General features: G+C 47.4%; 1 protein-coding gene across 3 annotated transcripts in view; it reads left to right on the forward strand.

The window, feature by feature from the left end:
- Positions 1-7,848: 7,848 nt before the first annotated feature.
- Positions 7,849-23,998, forward strand: part of SEC14L5 (SEC14 like lipid binding 5) — a 39,325-nt gene continuing 23,175 nt past the window's right edge. Inside the window, exons 1-3 of one of the 3 annotated variants that reach the window (XM_051631917.1) lie at positions 7,849-7,924; positions 11,187-11,290; positions 13,679-13,754. In XM_051631917.1, coding sequence (XP_051487877.1) covers positions 13,692-13,754 — 63 coding nt within the window. In that variant the 5' untranslated portion in view covers positions 7,849-7,924; positions 11,187-11,290; positions 13,679-13,691. Of the gene's footprint in view, positions 7,925-8,247; positions 8,509-11,186; positions 11,291-11,979; positions 12,143-13,678; positions 13,755-23,998 lie in introns of those variants that run through there. The other 2 variants (XM_051631916.1, XM_051631918.1) reach the window with 2 other exon arrangements.

Consider the following 23,998-nt stretch of genomic DNA (forward strand, 5'->3'; position numbering starts at 1 on the left):
TGCGATGAATGGGGTAGAGATTTGAGATGAACATGGGGTCTGGAAAATAAACTGGAAACACTGCTCACAAGGTGTCTGCTTTCTGGGTTATGGTTGGGGGCTGAACTGCTGGAAAGCAGCCCTGAGGAGAAGGATTTGGGAGTCCTGGTAGACAATAAGGTAAGAATGAGCCAGCATTGTGGCCTTGTGGCCAAGAAGGCCAGTGGCATCCTGGGATACATGAGGAGTGTGGCCATTAGGTCTAGGGAGGTCATCCTGCCCCTCTGCTCTGCCCTGGTGAGGCCACAGCTGGAGAACTGGGACCAGTTCTCAGCTTCCCAGTTCAGGAGAGACAGGAAACTGCTAGGAAGAGTCCAGCAGAGGGTGACAAAGATGATTGGCGGACTGGAGCATCTCCCTGATAAGAAAAGGCTGAGAGAGCTGGGATTGTTCAACCTGGAGAGGGGAAGGCTGAGGGGAGACCTTATTAATGCTTGGAAGTATTTCAGGGTGGGTGCAGGAGGATGGAGCCAGACTCTGCTCAGTAGTGCCCAGGGACAGGACCAGGGGCAATGGGCACAGGCTGGAACATGGGAAGTGCCATCTGAACATGAGGAAAAACTTCTTTCCTGTGAGGGTGACAGAGCCCTGGGACAGGCTGCCCAGGGAGTCTCTTTCTCTGGAGACATTCCAAACCCCCCTGGATGCAGCCCTGAGTGATGTGCTTCAGGGGATCCTGCTTTAGCTGGGGTTTGGACTAGATGATCTCTAAAGGTCCCTTCTAACCCTGACGACTCTGTTGCTGTGTCCAGCATTTCTGAGATGAAAACCCTGCCTGGGGCCATTTTCTCCTCCCTCTTATTTTGGCTGGTGTCTTGGTGCCCAGAAAAGTTCCAGGAAAATGGGGTGCATCCTGGCTTTGATCCAGAGTTGTTACGATTACTTCGACTCTCCTCTGTGGAGTTTCAAAGCATGTGGATCCTTTAGAGCCTAAAACAAAGGCTCAGGAAAAATCATGGCCCTCACCAGGATCTACTGCACTCGAAGGTATCTCTGCACTGCTGTAACAGTGACTGCGGGGTGAACTTCACAGCCACACACACAGCCAGGCTGAAATGTTGGTTTAACTTAATTTCATAGCTCAGGGTAAATGAAATCCTCTGAACGCATGTCTCAGCATACAGTGAAAGGACTTCCTTTAAAAGGAAACACAACTCTTTGGATCACTCACAAGGAGTATTTCCAGGAAGGAGATACCTTCAAAAAACACCAATCTTGGGATACCCTAGGGTTATTAGCTTGTTCCCAGGTGCTTTCTGTTTTGATGGAATGATAGGGAATACTGGTGTGACTTGTGGGTTTAGCCCTATGGCTTTGTCCTCATTTCTTGTGTTAGACAGGGCAAAGCTGCAAGAAGACAGGTGAGAGATGCACAGAGTAAAATCCAGTCTCACCAGTTTGGTTTAGCCTGTCTCTGGAAAAACATCTCCAGTTCCCTCAGGGGTTGGTGTGGTAGACACTAACGCACTCCTAGTAGAGTGTCTTCAAAAGCATTTGGCCAGAGGTTGCATCCCAGGGAGATGTCTCCAGTCTCCTGTTCACTTGTCAGAGAAGAAGGTTTTGGGAAGCAGCAGGTCTGCAGCTGTACTGGGGTGTTGCATACACCCCATGGCACCTGAGAAACTGAGGAGAAAAGGGACACGTGATGGGGAAACAGAACTGTTTAGGCCAGTCTTTAATCTTGTGGAAGATCCAATTCCAGAAATTGTGGCATTTTCTAAAAATAAAAGAACTGAATTGAACTGAAAAGTTCCCGAATATTGGAAGGGCACGGCCCAGCAGGATCAGTCCTGGCCCAGCAGGGATTAGCTACCTGATCTGAACAAGAATAAACTTGATGCTGCTTCCACAGTCAAGTGATTTGTATTTTAACATCCCAAGAAAGAAGACATCATGTAAAAGTATCACAATGGGTGAGGGCCTGGATGAGACAAGACCGACAAAGCACAAACCTTGCTGCCCCTCCCCAGCTCAGTGCTGTTCCAACCACAGGCAGTTGCCTTTTTATTTAAAGTTTAACTCCTCTGGGAATTTTGGACTCAGTGATCTTAAAGGTTTTTTCTATGATGGTGCAGTTGATGCCAACACTTGGCAAAGGGTGGAAACAGCAAGATGCTGGCCCAGGGCTGCTGCATTCTGTGCATCCTGAGCTGTCTGCTAGAGAACAAGCTGTGAAGATATTCAGCTTTCAAAAAGCCTAGACAACTCCATGAGCTCAGCTTAGTGACAGCCTCTTTGGAAAAGAGAACATCCAGGTTCCCACCACCCACTGGAGATCCTGGCATGGAGTATCACACGCTTTCCAAAGCAGTCCTAGCTCATTTCCATTGTTTTCTTTGAATTTATCATAATTCCTTTTGCGTTTGCTTCAAGCACCGAAAACCTGCCATTCTCTATGAACAGTGTTGTTACTAACTGCTGCTTTTCAGAGCCACGTTGAAAGCAAAGATGTGACAAGAGTTGTGCTCCTGGAGGTGATGTTGGTTTTGGTGACCCAGAATAACAAACCTTTGTCATGCTTTACTCCCCAGCAAGTGGAATAAGGCAGAACTCAGCAAGTCACGGGGTGACATCTCCTCACAGAGCTACCAAGAGGCAAAGAGAGAAGGGCCTAAAGGAACACACAGCACAGGAAGAGAAGTCACAGAATAAGTCATTTAAACAGGATGGGTTTTATTTAGGTAGGGACTGTCTAGCACCCTTGTGGGGAGCTGAATTTGATTGTAATTTGCAGTTCTATGGCTTGCTGGTAAGGCTGTGGAGATGGGCTGCTGTAGCAACTGCTGTATCTAAGAGGGTCCTAGTATGACTGAACAGAAATGAGGAGAAGGAAGAGTATTTCTGATAAAAATGAGTCCTGTGTGGTATCAGATCTTCCCGAGTGGACAAGATGGAAACTGAGGAGTATTTTATGAGAGAAAACGCAAACAGACCCCATTAAATGTACGTAACAGACAGTGTTCAACACATTGCATATGTACAAACTCCTAAAGATGCATTTGAAGAGCATCAGTGTGGTCAGCTGCTGACCTAGGGTTAAATACCACTGATGTGAAGGTTGTATTTTGTATTTTTCTTATGCAAAGCAGAAAAGCAGTTCTTAATTGGTGCTGGTCAGAGGCTGGGAGACCTCTTTCCCTAACAAAATAAACCAAACCACCATGTGAGTAGCTAACTACTGGACCAGCTGCAGAAAAAGGGGAGGTTGGGCAGGTAGCCACCCGGGCATTATCTTGAAAGGTGAATGTAGCAGAGCCATTAGCACAGTGTTTATCTGCAGTCTGAGGGTAAGGTAACTGAATCTGCTGTAAACGTGCTGGACTCAGAGCTCATTAGTTCTCCAGTTTCGTCTCTGCCAGTGATCTCTGCCATCTCACTGTGTGACCTTGGGCAGCACATTTCATCTCAGTTTTGCACCAGGAAAAAAATGAGGCTGACAGGATCAGCTTCTCTGAGCAGCCCGGGGAAGGCAAAGCCTCAGGGACCTAGAAGATAAGGGGCACAACCTGCTGGCACAAAAGGAGGTTGTGAGTGGGGTGGTGTGATGTCCTGCTGTGTTGCCAGGGACAAAAGCCTCAGTATTTTCACCTTTGCTGGCTTTTAAAACAACAGATGCAACTTTTGCTTAGCTTTCATGAAACAGAGCGAGGCTAAAAGGTTCATCTACAGAGATGCAAAGGTAGCTGAGGTGAAAGGAAGCCCTGAACGCTGCTGTGGAACAGACTGGCTTGGCTGTTCCCAGCACTGGAGGCTGCAGAGCCCCCAGTTCTCCCAGCTCCACTCAGTGACATGGGCTGGACTGAAGCCCAGTTCTAGAGAGTGGAAATCCACTGCCACACCGCCTTAAATGTGGCTCTAAAAACCAGGTGAGCTTTGCTGCTGAATTTTTAAAGAGGCTCTTTAATGTTTAAACAATGCTGATTTTCTAACATGTGTGAAAGAGGGCTGAAGGCACCTTGGTGTGAGGATGCAGAAAGGGCTGGGCTGGCTGCACGATGCTGCCTTCCCACCACGCTGTGGCCGTGAGCCTGAGCAGGGCTGAGGCTTCTCCAGGACATCCGGGATGGACCACAGACTTTTCCGGCCTCACTGACCACAGCACTGCTGCAAACCTCCTGTGCAGCTTCTGCAGAGGTCAACTGCTTTCATAATAAGGAAAACAAGAACAACAAAAACCATGAACAAACCCTGCAAGTTGGTTTTTTTCTGCACGTGACATGCCAGCTCACCAATTTCTGTTGAGTTTTCTGAAGTTATGTCCCCCAATGAGGCATGAAAGTTGAGAGTTTGCAGTGAAAAGCCCTTGGTCATGGGGGAAGTGGAGGCTGGATGGTATCTCCAGACTAGACATCCTTCCTGGCAGACGTTCTCCTTTCTAACTGCAGGGACTGGCAGGAGTTCCTGGGCTGAGCTGAGAACTTCTTCTTGAGCAGCTCCCATGGGACATAACGAGGGCTGAATGCCAGCCCTTGGGGCAAGCACCCAGGCCTTAGGGGTGAAGGATCGATAGCAAGAGACTTCCCAGCCCTTGGGAACACCAGGGGAGAGTTGGCTCCGGGTCAGGGGAGAGGGCTCCCTACCAACACCAGAAAATGCCAAGGTGACCTTTTGGGAGCAGGAGAAAATACATGTTGGAAAACAGCAATTATAGTCAGGAGAGGAAAGGAGGGGGTGTTACCAAAATCTTGATGAGATTTCATTACTAAAACAAAAGGAAAAAAAAATGCTGCTATTAGATCTAGAAGTGGTAATGAGTTGGTACAAATTTTGTAACAAAAGGGTGGAAACGGCATTTTATTTTTTATTCTGTTTTCTCTGAGGAAATTTAACAGTGGGCAAGGACAGGGAGAGAAAGGCCATTTCTCTGGGAAAAAAAAAATGTATTCTGAATGGAAAAAGACAGTACAAAGTGAAGGGAGCTGTCACAGACCTTGGAGAACATTGTGGCTTTTGATGCCCTGTAAAGGGCTCTAGGAAAAGCTGCCTGCTCTGGCTCTGCAGGCTTCAGCCGGGAGTGCTTTGACATTTGAGGCCTCTGTGGGTTCGTTGCTTTCAGAGCAGTGTCAGGCTGGTCTCCTTGGTCTGAGAAAGCAGAACGTATCAGGAAATATTACTGAGGAGAAATAGGACCACAGCTTCCTGAAACGCCTGTCTAGATAAGAGGATGCTCCACAGCTAGAAATGATAAGGAGACAAGAAAAGAAAAAGCAGCAGTAGATGTGAGTGTGATGTGTTTCGGCAACATCACGCGAAGTGGCAGCTGGTCCCTAGGGAGATCTTGAAAGGCTTTGAAGGTGCAAAACATTCCCAGGCTGGTCTCCCACATCCCTCTCCTCCATTTCTTGGAGCTTTTTGCTCCTCCTGCCCCAGGAACATGCAGCTGCTCAGCAGCTGCCTCTGCCATCCCAAAGTGGCTGCAGCTTGGGTGTCTCCTCCTCCAGGTAGAGCCATGTCCTCAAGGACCCTCACCAGGTGGTGACAACTACCCACCAACTCACCAGCTGAACAGGGCCCACTCTCACCATGCACTCCAAAACGCAGGGCAAGTGCAGTCTCCCCAGGGGTCATGAGAGAATGCACGGATTTTTAAAGACTGTGGGAGAAAAAAAGGTTAAGAGCAGACAATGCAAGTTTGTGTGTTCTCCTCCATGCCATTTAGCTTTTTACCTTTGTCAGGATAAATCAGCTACAGGAAGGTGTAAGCTTGTAGCTGTGTAACGTCATGTAAAATGCCAAAGCTCCCTACAATGCAAGGATGGAGTTTAAGGGCGGAGGTGAGTAGGCAGCCCAGCCCATGAAGAATTGTCCTGTGAGGAGAGGGCTTGGTTCTTGTTTGGGAGCTGTGTCCCTGCCTCCCCCAGCCTGGACCCTGCTCTGGCTGCTTCTCTGCAAGGGCAGGTGCCATTTGGGGAGCAGGGCCTGCAGGCCAGGCTGAGCCCCTCTCCACACACCCACCCAGGTGAGCTCCTCTCCACACACCCACCCAGGTGAGCTCCTCTCCACACACACCCAGGTGAGCTCCTCTCCACACACACACCCAGGTGAGCTCCTCTCCACACACCCACCCAGGTGAGCTCCTGTCCACACCCACCCAGGCGAGCTCCTCTCCACACACACACACAGGTGAGCTCCTCTCCACACACACCCAGGTGAGCTCCTCTCCACACACACACACCCCCAGGTGAGCTCCTCTCCACACACCCACTCAGGTGAGCTCCTCTCCACACACACACACAGGTGAGCTCCTCTCCACACACACCCAGGTGAGCTCCTCTCCACACACCCACCCAGGTGAGCTCCTGTCCACACCCACCCAGGCGAGCTCCTCTCCACACACACACCCAGGTGAGCTCCTCTCCACACACCCACTCAGGTGAGCTCCTCTCCACACACACACCCAGGTGAGCTCCTCTCCACACACCCACTCAGGTGAGCTCCTCTCCACACACACACCCAGGTGAGCTCCTCTCCACACACACCCAGGTGAGCCCCTCTCCACACACACCCAGGTGAGCCCCTCTTCACACGCACACCCAGGTGAGCCCCTCTCCACACCCACCCAGGTGAGCTCCTCTCCACACACACCCAGGTGAGCTCCTCTCCACACACACACACAGGTGAGCTCCTCTCCACACACACACACCCAGGTGAGCTCCTCTCCACACACACACACAGGTGAGCTCCTCTCCACACACACACACCCAGGTGAGCTCCTCTCCACACGCACACACAGGTGAGCTCCTCTCCACACACACATACAGGTGAGCTCCTCTCCACATGCACACCCACATCCCTCTTTCAAGGCAGGTAACCACGGTAAGTCAAACCCCTCCATAGCTCCAGTTACCCCAGGTTGGCCAGCCACCTAATGGACAGCAAGTGGGAAACCGTGAGGGAAACCGTGAAGTAAACCCTCTGGTAAACTGTGAGGTAAACCCTCTGGTAAACCATGAAGTAAACTCTCTGGTAAACTGACGTAAACCCTCTGGTAAACCGTGAGGTAAACTCTCTGGTAAACCATGAGGTAAATTGTGAGGTGAACTCTCTGGTAAACCGAGGTAAAACCTCTGGTAAACCGTGAGGGAAACTCTCTGGTAAACTCAGGTAAACTCCTGGTAAATCGTGAGGTAAACCCTCTGGTAAGCCGAGGTAAAACCTCTGGTAAACAGTGAGGTGAACTCTCTGGTAAACCATGAACTAAACTCAGGTAAACCCTCTAGTAAACCGTGAGGTGAACCCTCAGGTAAACTCAGGTAAACTCTCTGGTAAATCGTGAGGTAAAACCGCTGGTAAACCGTGAAGTAAACTCTCTGGTAAACCGTGAGGTGAACTCTCTGGTAAATTCAGGTAAACTCTCTGGTAAACCGAGGTAAAACCTCTGGTAAACCGTGAGGGAAACTCTCTGGTAAACTGTGAGGTAAACCCTTTGGTAAACCGTGAGGTAAACTCTCTGGTAAACTCAAGTAAACTCAGGTAAACTCTATGGTAAACCATGAGGTAAACTCTCTGGTAAACTCAGGTAAACTCCTGGTAAATCGTGAGGTAAAACCGCTGGTAAACCGTGAAGTAAACTCTCTGGTAAACCGTGAGGTGAACTCTCCGGTAAACTGAGGTAAACCCTCTGGTAAACCCTGAGGTGACCCCCCGGTCCCGGCGGCCCCGTCCCGCGGCCGCGCTGCAGCGCGCGCGGGCGGCGCGGGGCGGGGCCCGCAGCACAATGGACAGCGCTCTGCGGCGCCGCGCGGGGCGGGGCCGGCGCGGGGCGGTTGAAGCGGCGCGCGGGGCCGGTCGGCGCAGCGCAGCGCAGCCCCGGGCCGGGCCGGGCTGGGCTGGGCTGGGGCCGCCGCGCTCGGGATGGGCCCGGCCGGGCTCCGCCGTGCCCGCGGTGAGGAGAACGCGGGGCGGGAGAGGGCAGGGGTGGCGGCCGAGGGTGGGTTTCTCTCACGTCGTCCGGCGAGGGGTTCCCCCGGGGGCCGCCGCGGGAGGGAGGGAGGGAGGGGGCGGCTGAGGGGCGGCCGCCGTGTGCCCGCGCCCTTCCTGCGGGGGGAGCCGTGAGGAGGTGTGTTTGTAGGGGTGCCGGGAGCCGTTATCCGTGCTGCTAGGGGAAGCTGAGAGGGAAATTTTAGTCCTAATCCTGCGGGGATTAGGGGAGGGGAGAGGGTGAAACCCGAGCGGCGGGCTGAGGCTGGCTGAGGAGCGCTTTCAGGCTTGCTTAAAAGAACGACGAAGGGGTTTTAAAGTTTGCTGGTGTCTGCCCGGCTGGGAGGCAGTTTGGTGAAGCGCTGGGTCTCCCCTGGCCCGCAGCCGGCGGTGCGTGGCCTCAGAGCGGGCTGCGCTCCGCGGCGGGACCCGCAACGCTCCCGCTGGGCTTCACCTTCAAGAGAAACCAAACGGGGAGGGAAAAAAACCCCAGAAAACAACCGAAAAACTGCCCCTGAAGTGTTTGTAAGCTCAAAGGCGCTGACTCTGGTAAGTTGCTATTGAATGTATTGATGTATTTGGGTCAGCTTCTATATAAAACCCCACTGCTTTAGGGCAGGGTTAAACCAAGCATGTGCTTGTTCTCTGGGTCACTTGGCTTCGCTCCTCCGAGTAGTGAAATCGGTTTGTGGGCAGTGAGAAGGGGCCTGTGCTGCATGTCTGATGGGGTTACTGAGTGTGCCTGTGCAGCATCCCTCTCTATTCAGGAAGAATCTAACTGTGAACTTCACTCGGGGCAAGCTGAAATACTTTTTGTGCTGGTGCTTTGTTGCACTGTCGAGGGACCTGCTGACTGCACCTACTCTTGTTTTACTCTTGCTGAAGCATGGCCCCCATTCTTCAGCTGAACTTGAGTGTTGAACTACTGACTGGAGTGTTGATGGGGAAAATGGCGTGGGATGACAAGGTGAGGAGTGAGGAGCTTTCCTTCAAGGCAGCTTATCTACTGCTGCAGGTTGGCAAATCTTTGGCAAGGATTTAGGATGTGGCATGAAAAGTCAGTGATGCTTCTTTGGTGAGAAAATTAGCTTATGAGATGAAAGTGTGGCAGTGTCAGGCATGAAGCTTTTTTTGATACAGACATGGATGAAGCTGTTAGCTTTGCAAGGCTTTGAGAGCAGACTTCTCTACACTGTTCCTTTTTCTTCTTCCCCTCTCAGCAAGAGAGACTGTTCCTTATTGTGTTGTAAAGAATGTGTGAAAGTTGTTTGAATGTTTGTGTTGCTTGTCTGTGGTTGTAATCTGCAACAAGACTGGGCATCTCTACAAGGTGTTCAGTCAGAGTGCTGACCAGGCTGTGTCCACAGCCCTCTGTGCTGCTTCCCCCATGCCCCATAGGTGTTTCTCAGGGGATAAGATGGAAGTTCTGTCTGGGAAGTTGTCTGCTTTTAAAAGATAGTAACGGCTTGTGCTGGCACTGTTTCACTTTGAGGCTACATCAGGCTATGAAAATCCTCAAGTTCTTAAGTGAGAGAGCTGCAGTAAACATCCTACAGCTTGGTACCACCTTACCATGTGTGTAAAGCATCAGCTACTGTGTCAACACCTGCCAAAGTGAAAGGTGCCTCGGGCAGAGAAAATATCACAAACCTTTCTCTCCACCTTACTCTAGAAGGGGGGAGGAAAGACTGGAGCCCTGTGGAGTCCCTCTTTTTCTAACTGGAAATACCAACCCAGCTGGGTGCTGCAGCTGGCTTTCACATGGTGTAGTAGCATTTGAGGAAGTCTGGGATTCTGCTATTTTCAACAGTTCTGTGTCAAAAACAAACAAAACATTGCTCAGTTGTTCTCTTTCAGCTAGAAGGAAACCACCACAGGTGGGAGAAGTTAATCAAGTCACTTGCTGTCCAGGTTCACCATCCAGCAGGCAGCTCTAATGTGGAAAGAGCTGAGTGGGTTCATCCTAGCCTGGATGAGAAGCAGAGGTCTGGGCTTTGATTTGGCTCTTGATGTATGTTTAGTGTATAAACACAATTTCTGATTTCCAACCATCTGGCTGTGTTCTGTCAGGTAAGCCTCTACCACAAACAGCAGAATAAAAATTAAGCATATGGAAAATCCCTCCAGCATAGAGGGAATAATTCTAAATAAAGTGGAAACACATAGTTAATATTGCTGCCTCTCTTCCCTCTGCTGTGTGTGTAGTGATGTGTGTTCCTCATGGGAGACCTCACAGCCCTCGAGCTCAGCTGAATATATGGTGGTAGCTTTGCATGTTGCGTGTGCACCATTTGCCTTTTTTCTGAAATGCTACTAAAGTTGCAGCAGGGAAATACACGTGCCACATTCATATCCTTCCATTTCATGCCTCCTTCCGTGCCCTCCTTGCCCTGGTACTCTGCCAGCTGGTGTATGTCAAGCTTATAATTGACTCTCTGCCTTCTAGGGTTGGCTCATCTGTGAATGGCTGTGTGGGTTGTGTGAAGGGGTCGGCAGGCCAGCTGGACACTGCAGGGAGCTGCAGGCTGCTGAGCCTCCGTGCTGCTGGCACTGGTGTCAGCCTGTCACGGGATGCTCTGTGAAATGTGGTGGCCGCTGCTGTTCTCTGTGTTCAGGTGTTCAATAATTGAAGCACTTTTTAATATCTAATTGGGGTGGTTAAAGTGATTATTAACTAGCTATGTTGTTTCAATGTATTGACAGCTCCAGCCTCTCTGAATTTTTACAAACTATGATGAACTTGGCCAGCTGAAATCATTCTCTTTTCTGGTGTTACCCCATGGGAGGCTGGAGATCTGCCTCGAGCTGTGGGTTGGGGATCAACCTGCAGTTGTGAGAGTCGCTGCTCTTCAGCTGAGCTGTGGTTCCTAATGTGTGCTTTTAGCCAGATGCAAATACGAAGCAGAGCAGGTAGCCTGGCCTCTGTAGAGGCTGGAGTGGGTGTGATGAATGTTTAAGCAGAAGACATATTCTGTAGCTGTGTTGTTTCTTCATGGTTTTCTTTACAAGGTGGTTGATTGTAATTTGAGTGCAATACATGAGATGACTTTAAAAACGTCTGTTGTGTTGGTTCTACAGCCATGTGAGGGTGCATGTCTCTAGCTCATGTGGGCCAGCTGCCCAGCAGTAGCACCTGAAAATCTTGCATCACTGTCAGTGCTAATTGTCCGTCTCTGTGTGCCCTGAGCAGCTCCCTTTCATTGTCTTTTCTGCTTATTTTTTTCCAGGAGTTATAGGTGGAGTCTCCCTTGCTTTGAGAAGCAGAATGGTTGTCTCACAGCTCTGTTTTGAGGAGGTGGCATAGAAGGTCTGCCACTTCACTTTCCCCAAGGTATGAAAGGCTTCTGGGGCAGGTGTGGGTTATCATCTGTCTTTCTTCCACAGTTTAATAGTCACTGGCTCTTTTTCTCAAACTTCCCTCAACTAGAGAAGTTCAGGGCAGTAAAACTGGCATCGGGTATTGCAGCTGCAACTACATGTAGTACTTGTGGATATGGTTTAGTTAAGGACTTGTCAGTGTTAGGTTAATGGTGGGACTCAAAAGATCTCAAAGATCTTTTCCAACTGAGGTAATTCTGTGAGCAACAGATCTGTCCAAGCACCATTGGTTGAGGCTGTTGAGCTACAGCTTGTGCCATCCTGTTGTTTTGCTGCTTGTGATTTCACTTCTGGGCTGTGGGTGATTCTGGACTGAGTGCTCTGTCCTCAGACTTCCTCCTGTGGGCTTCCCCGACCCTTTCCTGCAGAGGTGCAGGAATTCCTGCTTTACCAGGCAAGGTCAGAATGGGGGAGCAAGATCCCAGCTAAACGTGTGAAGAGGTGTCTCTTGCTATATTTGCACCTCCTCAGAAGGTCCTGCACAGCTGAGCTATCACCCTTGCGTAGTCATGTTACAGCCTTGCGCGACAAGGTGCCCCGTGCCTCTGGGCTCGGGTGTCTGATACGTGATCACAGCCCAGCCTTCCTGGGTGTTTGCTTGTCCCTGCTCCGCTCCCTGCAGTTGGAGTTGGATGCTCTGCTGATGCACCTTCTCTCTGCCTTGACTTGTTCTGTGTGGACTGGCTTTTAGTATCAGTAAGATTCCTAAAGACCCAGCAAGTCCTGAACGTTGCTCCTTGGGTAATGTGATTCTCAGCAGAGTAACTGGTTGTGAGACCCTTCTACAAACATTCCCTCTTCTCAGGTACTCAAACTTTTTAAAGTCTCTTTCCCCTCTCCCTTGCTTACATTTTACTGTGTAATGGCATTTTGCAACAGTCTTTCTCAGGGAGAATCTATTGTTGTTTGCCTTTTAATTTATGTTTCACCTCCATTTTTGAGCTCAAAATGTCAGGGATAAGTTGTCTTAATGCTCTGACTGTCAAGTTCAGTGCTACACTGCATCATGTTGCCGAGGGCTGTGTCTGCTCAGCAGTGGAATTTGAGTGGGGTGGAATCAGCATAGTGTGTCAAACCAGCCATCCAGTCTTTTGTGTTCCTGATGTTTGTAGATGGTATTAATGGAAGTGATAGAAAAGAACCTAAACAAATGGCAGAAAGCAGCCTGATAATAACCTTTTTTAATGGTTTATATCTTTCCTTGAGAGGCTGGTTATTGATGCATAGTTGAGGGTTAAAACCCCAGCAAGAGTCTGAGGGAGGAATCCTGATGAGAACAGTGAGAGGTGGCTCAGAGGAATGAGATGCTGAGAAGGGAATTGTTTCCACTGCATGCCATTATTTCGTTGGTTCAGCTGGAAGCAGTGGGCATCCAGGCAGTGGGATGTGATTGCTAGCTTAGCATCAGGCATGTTCTTTAAGCATGCTGCTTCCTTTTTCTTTCTTTTAGTGGGTTAAAACTACTTGGTGCACAAAAGCATTTATAACACCAAGATAGGGGAAGCTGTGGAAGCTTTTCAACACGGGGGCTTTGCATTAAGATTTGCATTAAGTAGTGCAGAAAAGGGGGATGAGGGGAAGAATTACCATTAAACTTTGCAAGGCTCCTAAGACAGGCTGCTTCTCCAGAGTACAATTGATTCTGGATTTACATCTCTGTTTTGTGCTTTAATTATCGTGAGGTTTTTTTTGGTGCCCTAAGTTGAATTTACTGCAGTGGTGTTGGTAAGCAGCAAAGGATGCTGCCACATACTGGACACAGCTCTGGGCTGGGACAGCAGAGACCTGCCTTTTGTTCATCACTACCATGGACCTGCTGAGCTGTACTGGGCAAGATGTTCTACCTAATGCATCTCCTCTGTTTGTCACAGAGTGGTCAGGTTTGGAAGGGACCTCTGGAGATCACCCAGTCCAACCCCCTGCTAGCGCAGGGTCACCTACAGCAGATCCCACAGGAACACATCCAGATGGGTTTGGAATGTCTCCAGAGAAGGAGACTCCGCAACCTCTCTGGGCAGCCTGTCCCAGGGCTCTGTCACCCTCACAGGAAAGAAGTTGTTCCTCATGTTCAGCTTGAACTTCCTGAGCTACAGCTTGTGCCCATGCCCCTTTGTCCTGTTACTGGACATTGCAGACAGTGGACTCATCCTTCTGACACCTCCTCTAGATACTAATAAGCATTTATGAGATCCTCCCTCAGTCTTCTCTTCTCCATGCTAAACAGATTGTGATGATGTGAGAAATTAAGGTTTCTAGTGAGGTCTGTTTGTGAAAACTGCTATAATGGATTGTGATGTTTGGCCTAAGGGATCTAAAATGTTCCAATCTCTTTCTCCTATAGGTGTGTAGTAAAAATGGTGCAGAAATACCAGTCTCCAGTTCGCGTCTACAAATACCCCTTTGAGCTCGTCATGGCAGTGAGTAATATTCAGCATTTTTACGTCTCCAGCTCCTAAGCCACCAGGAGGTGGGGGGCTGCAGTTTTCCTAGCATGTCTTTGTGGCAACCTTATGGGCATGTTGTGGGAACACAGGTTTAGCTCCCATTATCTTTTTGTACTTTCTTCAATTTTTCATGAGTAATAAGAATCAACATCTCGGTATTTTGGGAGGCAGTTTAGTCATTAGAGGGAGGAAAAAAGACAACAAAACCCAAACTTCTGCAGTTACTTTTTCACAAGGAAGGAAAAAATTGTGCCATTCAGGTAAGCAGGGTCAGTTTGTGACCAGGCAGTCTTTGCTTTATCACCAAATGCCATTCAGTGTAGAATCAATCCAGATCTGATCCTGATCAGTATTGCAGGATGTATATATTTGGAACTTGATTCTACATCATACTGAGCTTTTTGATTTGGTTGAAAGCTAGGAAGCTTTGGAAAAAGTCTTCTGTTCTTCCCTGTTTACCCCGTGATTGAAATGTTGGGAGATCTCTCTCCAAATGTTGTGATTTCCACAAAGGGCTTGAGGGCTGTAATTGAAGTTGATTTGCTGGTGATGCAGAAAATAAATGTGACCATGGCATCTTCCTTGGGTAGAGACATCTGTGATATTCTGAACTTTGTTGCTGCTCTTCATGGTGGGAGTCAAACATCCTTCTGAAAGGTTTGCTCCTTGCATTTCAGGTGCAGCACTGGGCATTGGGGCATTTATCCAAGGTTCTTGTGGATTCTTGTAAGGTTTTGGTTTGTAATCTGTTGGGCTTTTCAGTCTATTCCAGGAATCCCTGAGCCCTAAGTATTTGCCACTTCTAGTCTGCTGCTTTCTTCATTCTCTCTTCCCTGCTGAACAAGAGTGCCAGTGGGGTTTTTTTTGTGGTTGTTTTTTTTTTTTTGGTCTATCGGGGATCAAGAATGAAGAAGGAAAGCTGGAGCCATTTCAAGTAGCTGAAATTATTCCTATGAATGGGAGGGAGAGCCTCACCTAATACATTGCATTCCTCTTGACAACACTGTCTCTTCTAGATTCATGGGAAATAAATGCCATAAGATTTGTTTTATCCAAAATGGTCTCCAGCTTTCTGGATTCTTTATTCAGTCTTCTATTTCAGTAGTTAAAACTGGGGGAGAGATTCTTTGGTCTTAAGTGTGAATAATAGACCCTAAAGGCAGGAGGAGTTCCTTGGCTGAGACCAGGAACCATTTACTTTGTTACTATCTAATTATCAGAATAAACACTTTCATTTTTTTCACAGTTGTCTCCCCCCCACTTCAGTTTTCCCCCTTTTTTCCCTTTCCAGTCTTATCCAGAGTAGCCATGTCTGCTAACAGCTAAACCAATAATGTGCTGTAGAAGTGCCCTGACCACTCTGGGGCTTATATTTGTGGCAGTGAAACTTTCCTCATCATGTTCTTCACCCTCTCAGTGTATCCTGTATAAGAATAAGCCACCAGTGCTTGTTGATTGTATGAAGATGCTGTTAGACTTTGCTCTGTGCATACCTCTCCATCTTCCTGCTGTCTGTATTAGCAGGATAAACCTAACACCAGATGCCTGTCAATAGATTGCTAATATAGGAGCACTGCATCTAGACAAATCCTTTGTAAGCTTGTTAGCAACATGCCTAAAGGCCAGGGTTGGATGGGTTTATTTTACAAGTGGTTTAGTTTTATTTGCTTTCAGTTGTTCAGCATGGCAGAACTTGAAATTCCCTGGGATTTCAAAGCTGGGATTGTAAATGTAATTCTTCAGGTGTTCAGCAAATCCATATTCTCATTCCCTTAGCAGAGTTATTGGTCCTCTTTCTTAAGAAGGTGAAGTTACTTGTCCAGGGTCACACAAAGGACTGTGTAGTGGAGCAGGGAGTTGAATATAGACTGCTTAGTCCCACTCGAATGCCCTGTGAAAACCATGTGTTCACAGCAGGATCTGCCTTATGATAATGGCTGGTGTTATAAAGTAGTGTTCCAATCCAGTGGCAGTCCCTGCAGGCTGAGCTGGATGCAGGCTTTGTTATCCCTTTGATCTGTTCAGATGGGGTCTTCATTTGTGTGGAGGCAGTGCAGATTTCAGAGCTGTCAGGTGCTAGCTGTCAGCTGCTGGAAGTTTTGCAGGGAGAGTGGGCATACAGTGAAGCTCTTTTGCTCCTCAGCACGTGGCATTGCTGTTAATCTGCTTCAGCAGAAATCTGACAGCAGCTTCCTCAGCACTGGGAACCTGATATTCAGCTGCTTTCATCTTTTCCCCTCAAATGCTTGTGTGAACCTCTAGCGTGTTGAGGTCTCATACTGGTAGGAAAGCAGGGGTCATGTAGGTGACCTCAAGACACCTCCTCATTCTGTGGGTTTTTGTGCACCCTGCTACACTTGTGCTTGACTGCTCATCTGTACAATGAGGGGATGGTACTTCTGTGGTGTCTCAGGCTATGTCATGAGGTAAGTAGTGTTAGGAAAATTATGTTTCCCGCAGAGTCTCGGATGTTTGGACCCCACTGTAGAAAACAGTGTGTGTGCTTTGTTCTGATAGGAGGGTCTGAGAAAGAGGGTTTTCATAGCCAAATGAGGCAAACAATTCATTGCTTCCTGGCCTTTTTCAAACTTAGTGTTTCCCATGCCTTTTGTTGATCCCAGCCATCAGGAGCACAATTTATCTTCTCTGGGCATGTAGAGTGTGCATGTGTGTGCAGCTCATCCTCTAGACAGCACGGGGGCTGTGTTTGACAGATGAGCTAGTGCTTCTGCTGTTAATACCTTTGTTATTGTGTGTCTCTGGATAATTATCTATGGATTTACACTCTGCTGCTTACTAATACCTCTGCAGCTTTGTTCTGGCATTTGCAGGAGGTAGATGTGATGTATCGTCCAAGTCCTTGGAAGAAGGACTACATTCCCCTTCTTACTCTTTGCCAGTCCTGTCCAGCTGACAAGCATCAGTTTCTTCTGGTCATTCAAGAGTTTAGAATGATGTCTTTTTCTTGCTAGGAGAGTCCTCCCTTCTAAAAGATTTTCTAAAAAATATGATCTTTCTACACCTGTCCAAATTCACAATAGTCATTCTCACCTGCACTCAAAAGGATCATTAAAGCATCTCCTTTTAAATGTGCCCTCAAATAGTTTGTCCCTGCCTCTCTGCCTGATCTTGTCTTCTCTTGAATTAGATCAGCAGGGTTGAGGTTGCATGTCTCCTGATTTCATTTTACAGCCAAGAAAATCCCCAAGTATAAACAGACTTTGTTTTCTTTGTGTTGTAGTTTTAAAGCTAAAGTTGGGGGGTTTTGCTCAAGTCTTACAAAGAGGGAAAATCCAGAAGGTGAGAGATTTCTGCCACATAGCTCATGAGCAATAACTTATTCTGGGTTATGTAAATTGTTGTGAGCCCTCTCTGATGTATGATGATGGGAATTTGATTTGGGTGAGCAAGTCTAAAATGCATAGCTGTACAGGGAACAGAGCTGAGATTGCATTTTTAATATTGTTGCCAATAAATTATGAATGATTAGGTTAGAAAAGATGGTTTCAGCTTTTGAAGTGATGAGGAGTTTGGTTCCCATTAATTTCTGTGCTCTCAGCCCCTCACACTTGCAGTTGACATGCCATTTTCACATACTTCATGGCATGTACTCATTTTTCTTAGGATGGTTCCTAATGCTGTAGAACTGAAATAGCTCCCCAGGGACTCTTCCCTGGTCTTCCATACTTGATGTATAGTTTGAATTGCTGCAGGAGGGGCGTAAATGAGAAACTTCATGGTGGCACTTCTGTCAGTTGCTTGGCCCTCTTGCCACATTTAAAGTGTGCTTCACCTTCCTTTTGCATTGCTAATAATAATGGTTTCTGTTGCAAGTGAGGGGTCTTTCTGCACAGCCTGGGGCCAAGGGAGTGTTAAGGAATGCAGATTTGGAGAAGGGGAATGCAGGTTTTACACCAAATCAAGCCTTTTGTCACTTTACTACCTCTTATTTTATCTTTTCTGTGAAACGAAAGCTCTGCAAAACACAACACTTGTAGGTTCAAGGCTGGCCTTAGGTAGAAGCTAAAAAACTGTATGTATATGTGCAGATATTTATATATAATATAGCTTGACATTTAAGCTTCCTGCATACAGGATATCAGCCTTATGTTTGCAGCATTGGAGTGGTTTGCTGCAGTTATCTAGAAGTATGTCATGAAAAGACAGCAGAGATTAGGCCCTCGGCTGCTGGCACCAGCATCAGCTCATTGCAGGCACCATTTCCACTCCGTGCTGGAGAGAGCTGCTCTTCAGCCCCACGTGTGCACGGTGTGAACAAGTGCTGCTTTCTGCTTGACCTCCTGTCTTGGTGCTGACCGTGGCGTGTGGTGACACACACGAGCAGCTGGGGGCCCGACCTCTTGGAGATGCAGAGCTGTACAGCAGTGCTGTCTGCTCCTCACTGCACGGCCTGAGTGACGCCCTGCAGCCCAGGCTGCCTGTGCCACGTGCAGCGTTGTTTTGGGATGGGGTGCTGGTTCTGGGGGGGGGGGGGGGTGTGGCACACAGGCACTGCTTGTCTGGAGCATCGCTCAGGCTCTCGCAGATCTGTTAGAGCTCATGGTGCCCCTGCCCGTATCTGCAAGTGACAGCTCCATCTTCTGAGGTCCTGGCTTGCCACCTGTACTTCCAAGCACCTCTGTGAGTCGCTTTTCTAGTTTTAGCAACAATTTGGTGTTCTTTGCATGTAGTTGATCTGGAGTTCTTTATTTTTCAGGTAAGATAAAGTAGGAAATTGATGGAACCAGCATGGCTGGTTCTCCTCAGTATGGTTTGAGTGTTGGGGATGCTAACAAACTGGGTGGCACATTTAGTTTGGGCTACAAGTGTTGCAGGTCTATTTAGAGTCAGAATTTACTTCACGTGAAGTAAGCAGCAGAAAGTATTCCTTCTGTTCTCAAGAGGTTCTGAGCAACCTGATCTAGTGGGAGGTGTCCCTGCCCATGCAGGGGGTTGGATCTAGATGATCTTTAAGGTGCCTTCCAGCCCAAACCATTCCTTGATTTGATCATTCTCCATTGTTGTTACTCTCATCCTGTAGAACTGAGTTGTAGCCCATCAAAAGGAATCATCTGTGGTCCCTGCATGAGGTGTCCTTCTGGCATGCCTGGTGCTACTGAAGCATTCTTGCTGATAGTCACTGTGTCTGGCAGGAGTCCCCCCCTCTTGCCCCTGAATAATCCACTAGCAGATCAGCCTTGTCCACACTGGCAAAGCTGCTGTGCAGTCACTCAAGTTTTTTTCATTTCCAGCAGTCGAGGGGCTGGCTCACAGTTACATTTGAAAGTCAAACATCCTTTATGACTAAAATCAAAATGCATCATTTATTTCACAATTGTCATGAGTTTTTTTGTGCCAAGAGTGTCGGGAGGCTTGTGTATGCAGTCTTACTGAAAGCAGCTCCTTGCTGTTTTAGCTGTCAGGTTTAGCTGCAGAAGGAGAAACTGAACACTGAGGTTCAGGTCCTGACAGCTAGGATTGCTTTCCATACAACTTCTCAAAATTATTTTTATTTCTGCCTGTCCAGTGTCAACATGCATTGTGTTAAAGATGTTGGATCTTGAAGTAGTTTTTTTTAATGACTTCTTCCTGTTGCAGTCAGCACATTAAATCTATAAAGAGACTGCTTGAGTCCTGATCTATTGTGCATGCTCTCCTCACTAATGCTGCAATGTCTTAAAGGATTCAGTGTTTCACTGACTGATGTGGTGATGCTTTTGCAGCAGAACCTCTGAGCCCTCTTTTGCTGGGTAGGCACCACAGTGTGGCCCAAACAGCTCACAGTGCGTGTTGGTAACTGATAAAATGGTGTGTGAAAGCAGTATAATGTACAAGCAAACTGCTGTCTAGCAAGGATGATGTTAGTTCTGTGGGTTTGTTTGGAGTGACAAGTTCAGTATGTGTGTTCACAGCCCATCCAGGCCTGGCAAAGGCTGCTGCTGTCTTGCTACATGAGATGTGAGGGGTTGGCTGTCTAGGTCAACCACCCTGCAGTATCTTACAGGGCCTGCAGCACATGCACCTCAGAATGCATTTTGGGGGTTCCTGTATATTGTTATTACAGACCGGAATATCCCCATCTGGAGCTTCCAAGTTGTCATTATTTTAAGTATCATCACAGACTGATTTTAAATAAATAAAAGGAGAAGCTTAACTAAAATATTTTATGCCTATTCATAGCCTCAGCTCTCAGGCATGACCTCTGGGACAAGAGGAGTACTTGCTGCAGGGAGAGCAGAGCAGTGTCTGGCAGCTCAAATCCCTCTGAAGCAGCAGTGATGGTGCAGCTGATCAGAGGGCTCTGCAGAGTACTCAGAAGTTGAAGTAAAGCTCAACGTGCAGCATCTGCAGGAGTGCCCAAGGAGCAGTCCCTGCAGTGGCCTGCTACCCACTGTGTCCTTGGAGAGCTGCAGATGACAGCTGTAGAACTTTGCAGCACGTAGCCTGCATGCCCAGTGCTCAGAAGCTCCTTTGAAGCTGCTGGGATGTAGATAATGATGTGGTTTTAAGATACTGTCTAAAATGGTATTTCTAGTTGACAGTACCCCAGAGATTGAGAAAAAAAATCAATGTGCAAGGGGGAAAATGCTTTAAAATGTTATTCTTTCCTGTTCAATACACATCATATATGACATGAAATGTCCCTGAGCAGTAGTTAAGGAGTGGATGCTCACCAGCAAAACAGAATCTTCTCTCTCTGACAGGATTGTTTGTATATAGAGCTTGAGTGCAGACAAATAATAATTGGGTGTGGATCGTTTCTCTGCAGCCATGGTCTGTGCTAGGTAACTTAGAGAATGCAGCTTCCCTTGTCTTTTCTTGCTATGTTTTGAAGAGAGGATTGGTGTGACTCTCAGAAGCTACTGGGGTAACATCTCAGGCACTTTTGAGAATCTAGTCATGACTCGAGACATGCTTCAGTGTGACTTGATGGCTTCAAACCATGCTGTCAAGATATGCTATAAATATCCCATCATCTTGCTGCTGAGAAGCGTTTGGCAACAGAAGTCTGAATATAATGATCTCTGTGCCATGGATCTTCATGTGCTTAGTCCATGTGCCCTGCCACCACCTCCTCCTGGGATGGAGCAGGTTGAGACTGAGCAATGGTCAGGCTGAGCAAAGAGCTAATGTTTCTCTTGAAATCATGGTGGGGGATATTTCCCTTCAAGTGAGTAGAAAATGGTTGGTGAATGCTTTTTACCAGACCTGCTGGAAGATGGAAGAACTGCTTGTTCATGCAGGGTTCTGGAAAACTGTTGGCAACATCTGCACATCTGGGCTGCTTAGTGTGTCTTGAGAGAATCAGAGTCTCTGATAGCTTTGCATTGCCACTGCCAGGACTCCATTTGCTGGGCAGGAATGGCTGAGGAGTGCTGGCACCATGTGTGGGATGGGGAGAGGATTTAGAGTAATTCAAAGTCTGTACAGGATAGTCCCTATTTTCTTTAATCTCCTTCTCCAGCTGCAACATGGAGGTTTGTTTACTTGCAGGATGAGTGGTGTCTCAAGCTTAATCTGATCGGTGCAGCCTAGTGCTGGATTAGGTGAGCTCTACAGGAAACTGTAGCTCAGCACTAACTGATGGTAGCACCAGTATCTAATATTCTAGTAGTGACTAAAAGACCCTTCTCACTTCTACTGAATGTGTGGATGCAGAAGACAAATAATAAGCTCTTGAGCACCTAAAAGAGGTGAGAAAATTTAGAACTGACATCAGTTGTTACATCTCAACCAGCTTGGATTTTTTTAAGCTGCTAAGCACAGTGACCTGCTCAAGTTTGACCCTGAGTCATTGCTCATTTGTATAAATCCTCACAGCAGCTTCTGGCAGTGACAGCTTGTCCTTCCAACCAGGCATTACTTTGTGAGCCAGTCCTCTTGATTTTGGGGTGATTCGCTGAACATTGTGTGACATGACACTTGATTGCTGTGTTTTACTCTTTAAGGTGTTATTCTCCTGAGATGTCTGCTTCCCTGCCTTCTTATTTTGGTGTATCTCTCTATTTCCAGAGTGGACTCTGGCACATAAGTCCCACCAGCTGGCAGTGGTTCCTCAAAAGTCATTGCCTCCATAGCCATTCGTGAAGGCCAGTGCACTGTGGTGTTTGTGACTTGAACTGCTCCACCACTAGGTTTCTCCTTTCTGGTGTGGAGAGGGGAACACAGAATAACTTGGATGGGATATTGTTTCTTCTCAGACAGGAGGTTGGGCATGTTGGTAGTTTCCTGAGCTAGCTTTGTGTAGCTGCAGAGCATGTCCTGGTTTTAGTAGGTCTGCTGTGTCACCCAGTTGTGCCTCTATTGTCATAGACAGCTGCTGCTCCCTGAATTGTGTCTTTCACCCAAATCTGAAGAAATGAGACAAATTATTGGCTGTAGTCCAGGGAGAGATAACACTGGGTCAATGTTTGCAGCCCTGGCTACTGTGGTCCAGTGGACTTCTCACTGACCAAATATTCTTCTTTCCAGCAAAAGTGTTTTTTCTCTCAATTCCCAAAGACAGTTTATGCTACTCTGCAGATGATTTGCACCTCCTTCCAATCAAGGTCTCTTTCCCTGACATTAGTGCATCTCTGCACCCCAAACACCCATTTGGTTCCCCCCCCCCGACTCCTGGTTGTTCCATGTGTGTTTGATTGTGCACTACCATGGCTAGTGAGAAGCAGGTATCTGTTCCTGGTGATGACAAGGCAAAGGGATTGTTGTGTCTGATCAATACCTCTGCAGACCCTGTGGTTCCCTTTAGCACTTAGACTGAGGGACTGCAAGATTAAATTATGACTTTTTCCTAGGTGCCCATGATCTGAAAACACCTGAGTCTGGAAAGGCATATTTGTGTAATTAGAGCTGCTCAAAAGCTAGTGCATCCATTTCCTGCTTAGAAATGGTGAGGGGTCTTTTCTTGCTTCTCATCATCTCCTTTCAAATGGATGATGGTCTGAATCTCTTCAGCTCAAAGCCTGATACCATCTCTCCTCCTTATTTCCCTTAAATCTGAACACAGATGTACATTTTCTTCCTTTATTCAGGCAAACTGCATGTGACTGTAACATGACCTTGAGGAACAGATTATTACAGATTTAAACTGTTTGATCATGGAAGTTTGAAGTCTTGAAGCACAAGTCTTATCTTTGTAAAATGTGTTAATATAAAATTTGATGTAGACAAACTATTACAGTCAGTGATTAAGTTCATTTCCTTCATGTGTTCTGCACAGTATAATTTCCCCCAATAGCTGAGCTTTTACACACTTAAATGTCTCTCTCCAGTTCATCTTGACATCCTACAGAAGTCAGCCCAGAGTTTTTCTGTTTGTGTCCTGCCTGAATCTAAAACAGCAGATCTCCATGATGACATCATTAAGGAAGCCCTACCAGTATAAAAAAAACCAAAACAACACAACAAAATGAAAACACAGTAACAAAGACATGATGGCCATGCAGCCACTTCAGAGGGTCACTTATCAAATAGAAGACAAATGTTTTCCTGCCAACCAAAATAGCTCCATGTTTCTGCATCACTTCAAGAACAGCAGCGTTTAACACACGAGCTGTTTATTTACTTTGCTAAAGGGCTTGCACTGATAGGGAGAATCCAAACCAGTTTGTCCATTAACTGTGTATTAGTGAGAAGCTTGAAGAATCACCTCTCTTGGGTGAATGGTGTGGGGAGAAAACTAAAACTGCTGCCCTGGGAGCTGGTTTGCAGCCCCTAGGCAGGAAAGCTAACTTTCCCTCTTGGATATTAAGGTATGAAATGGGATTATGTAAGGAAAGCTGCCTCTTGTTAGAGCACATTAGACCCAGCAGATGCAGGGCTGGAAGAAACTGCCAGGAGCCTGGGTGTGTGCAGGAGAGTTTGGGCTTTGAGGGGTTCTGTTTCATGCAGCAGTTCAGTGCTTGAATGCCCCTGTTGTGTAATTGCTTCAAGGTCACTTGCTAGAAAAGGATGTTGAAACCCGCTGTGGAGGAGCAGGAGTAGCTGTTGTAAAAGATCCTGCCCCTCTGGTGTTCTCTGATAGAGGGAGCAGCAGCGATATGGCTACTGAAGTCTACAGGGGTTGAACTGGAGAGAGGTGCAGGAACACCCTCACACTGTCAATAAATTTAACACCTTGTTATAGGGAAGGTGAGAGACTCAGAGAGGAGCTCTGTGCTGTGGAGAGAAAGGGATTAAGCAGGTGAAACAGAGGGCTGTAGAAGAGGGTAATTTCC

The sequence above is a fragment of the Apus apus genome, chromosome 14 (genome assembly GCF_020740795.1).
Source record: "Apus apus isolate bApuApu2 chromosome 14, bApuApu2.pri.cur, whole genome shotgun sequence".
Classification (NCBI taxonomy): domain Eukaryota; kingdom Metazoa; phylum Chordata; class Aves; order Apodiformes; family Apodidae; genus Apus; species Apus apus.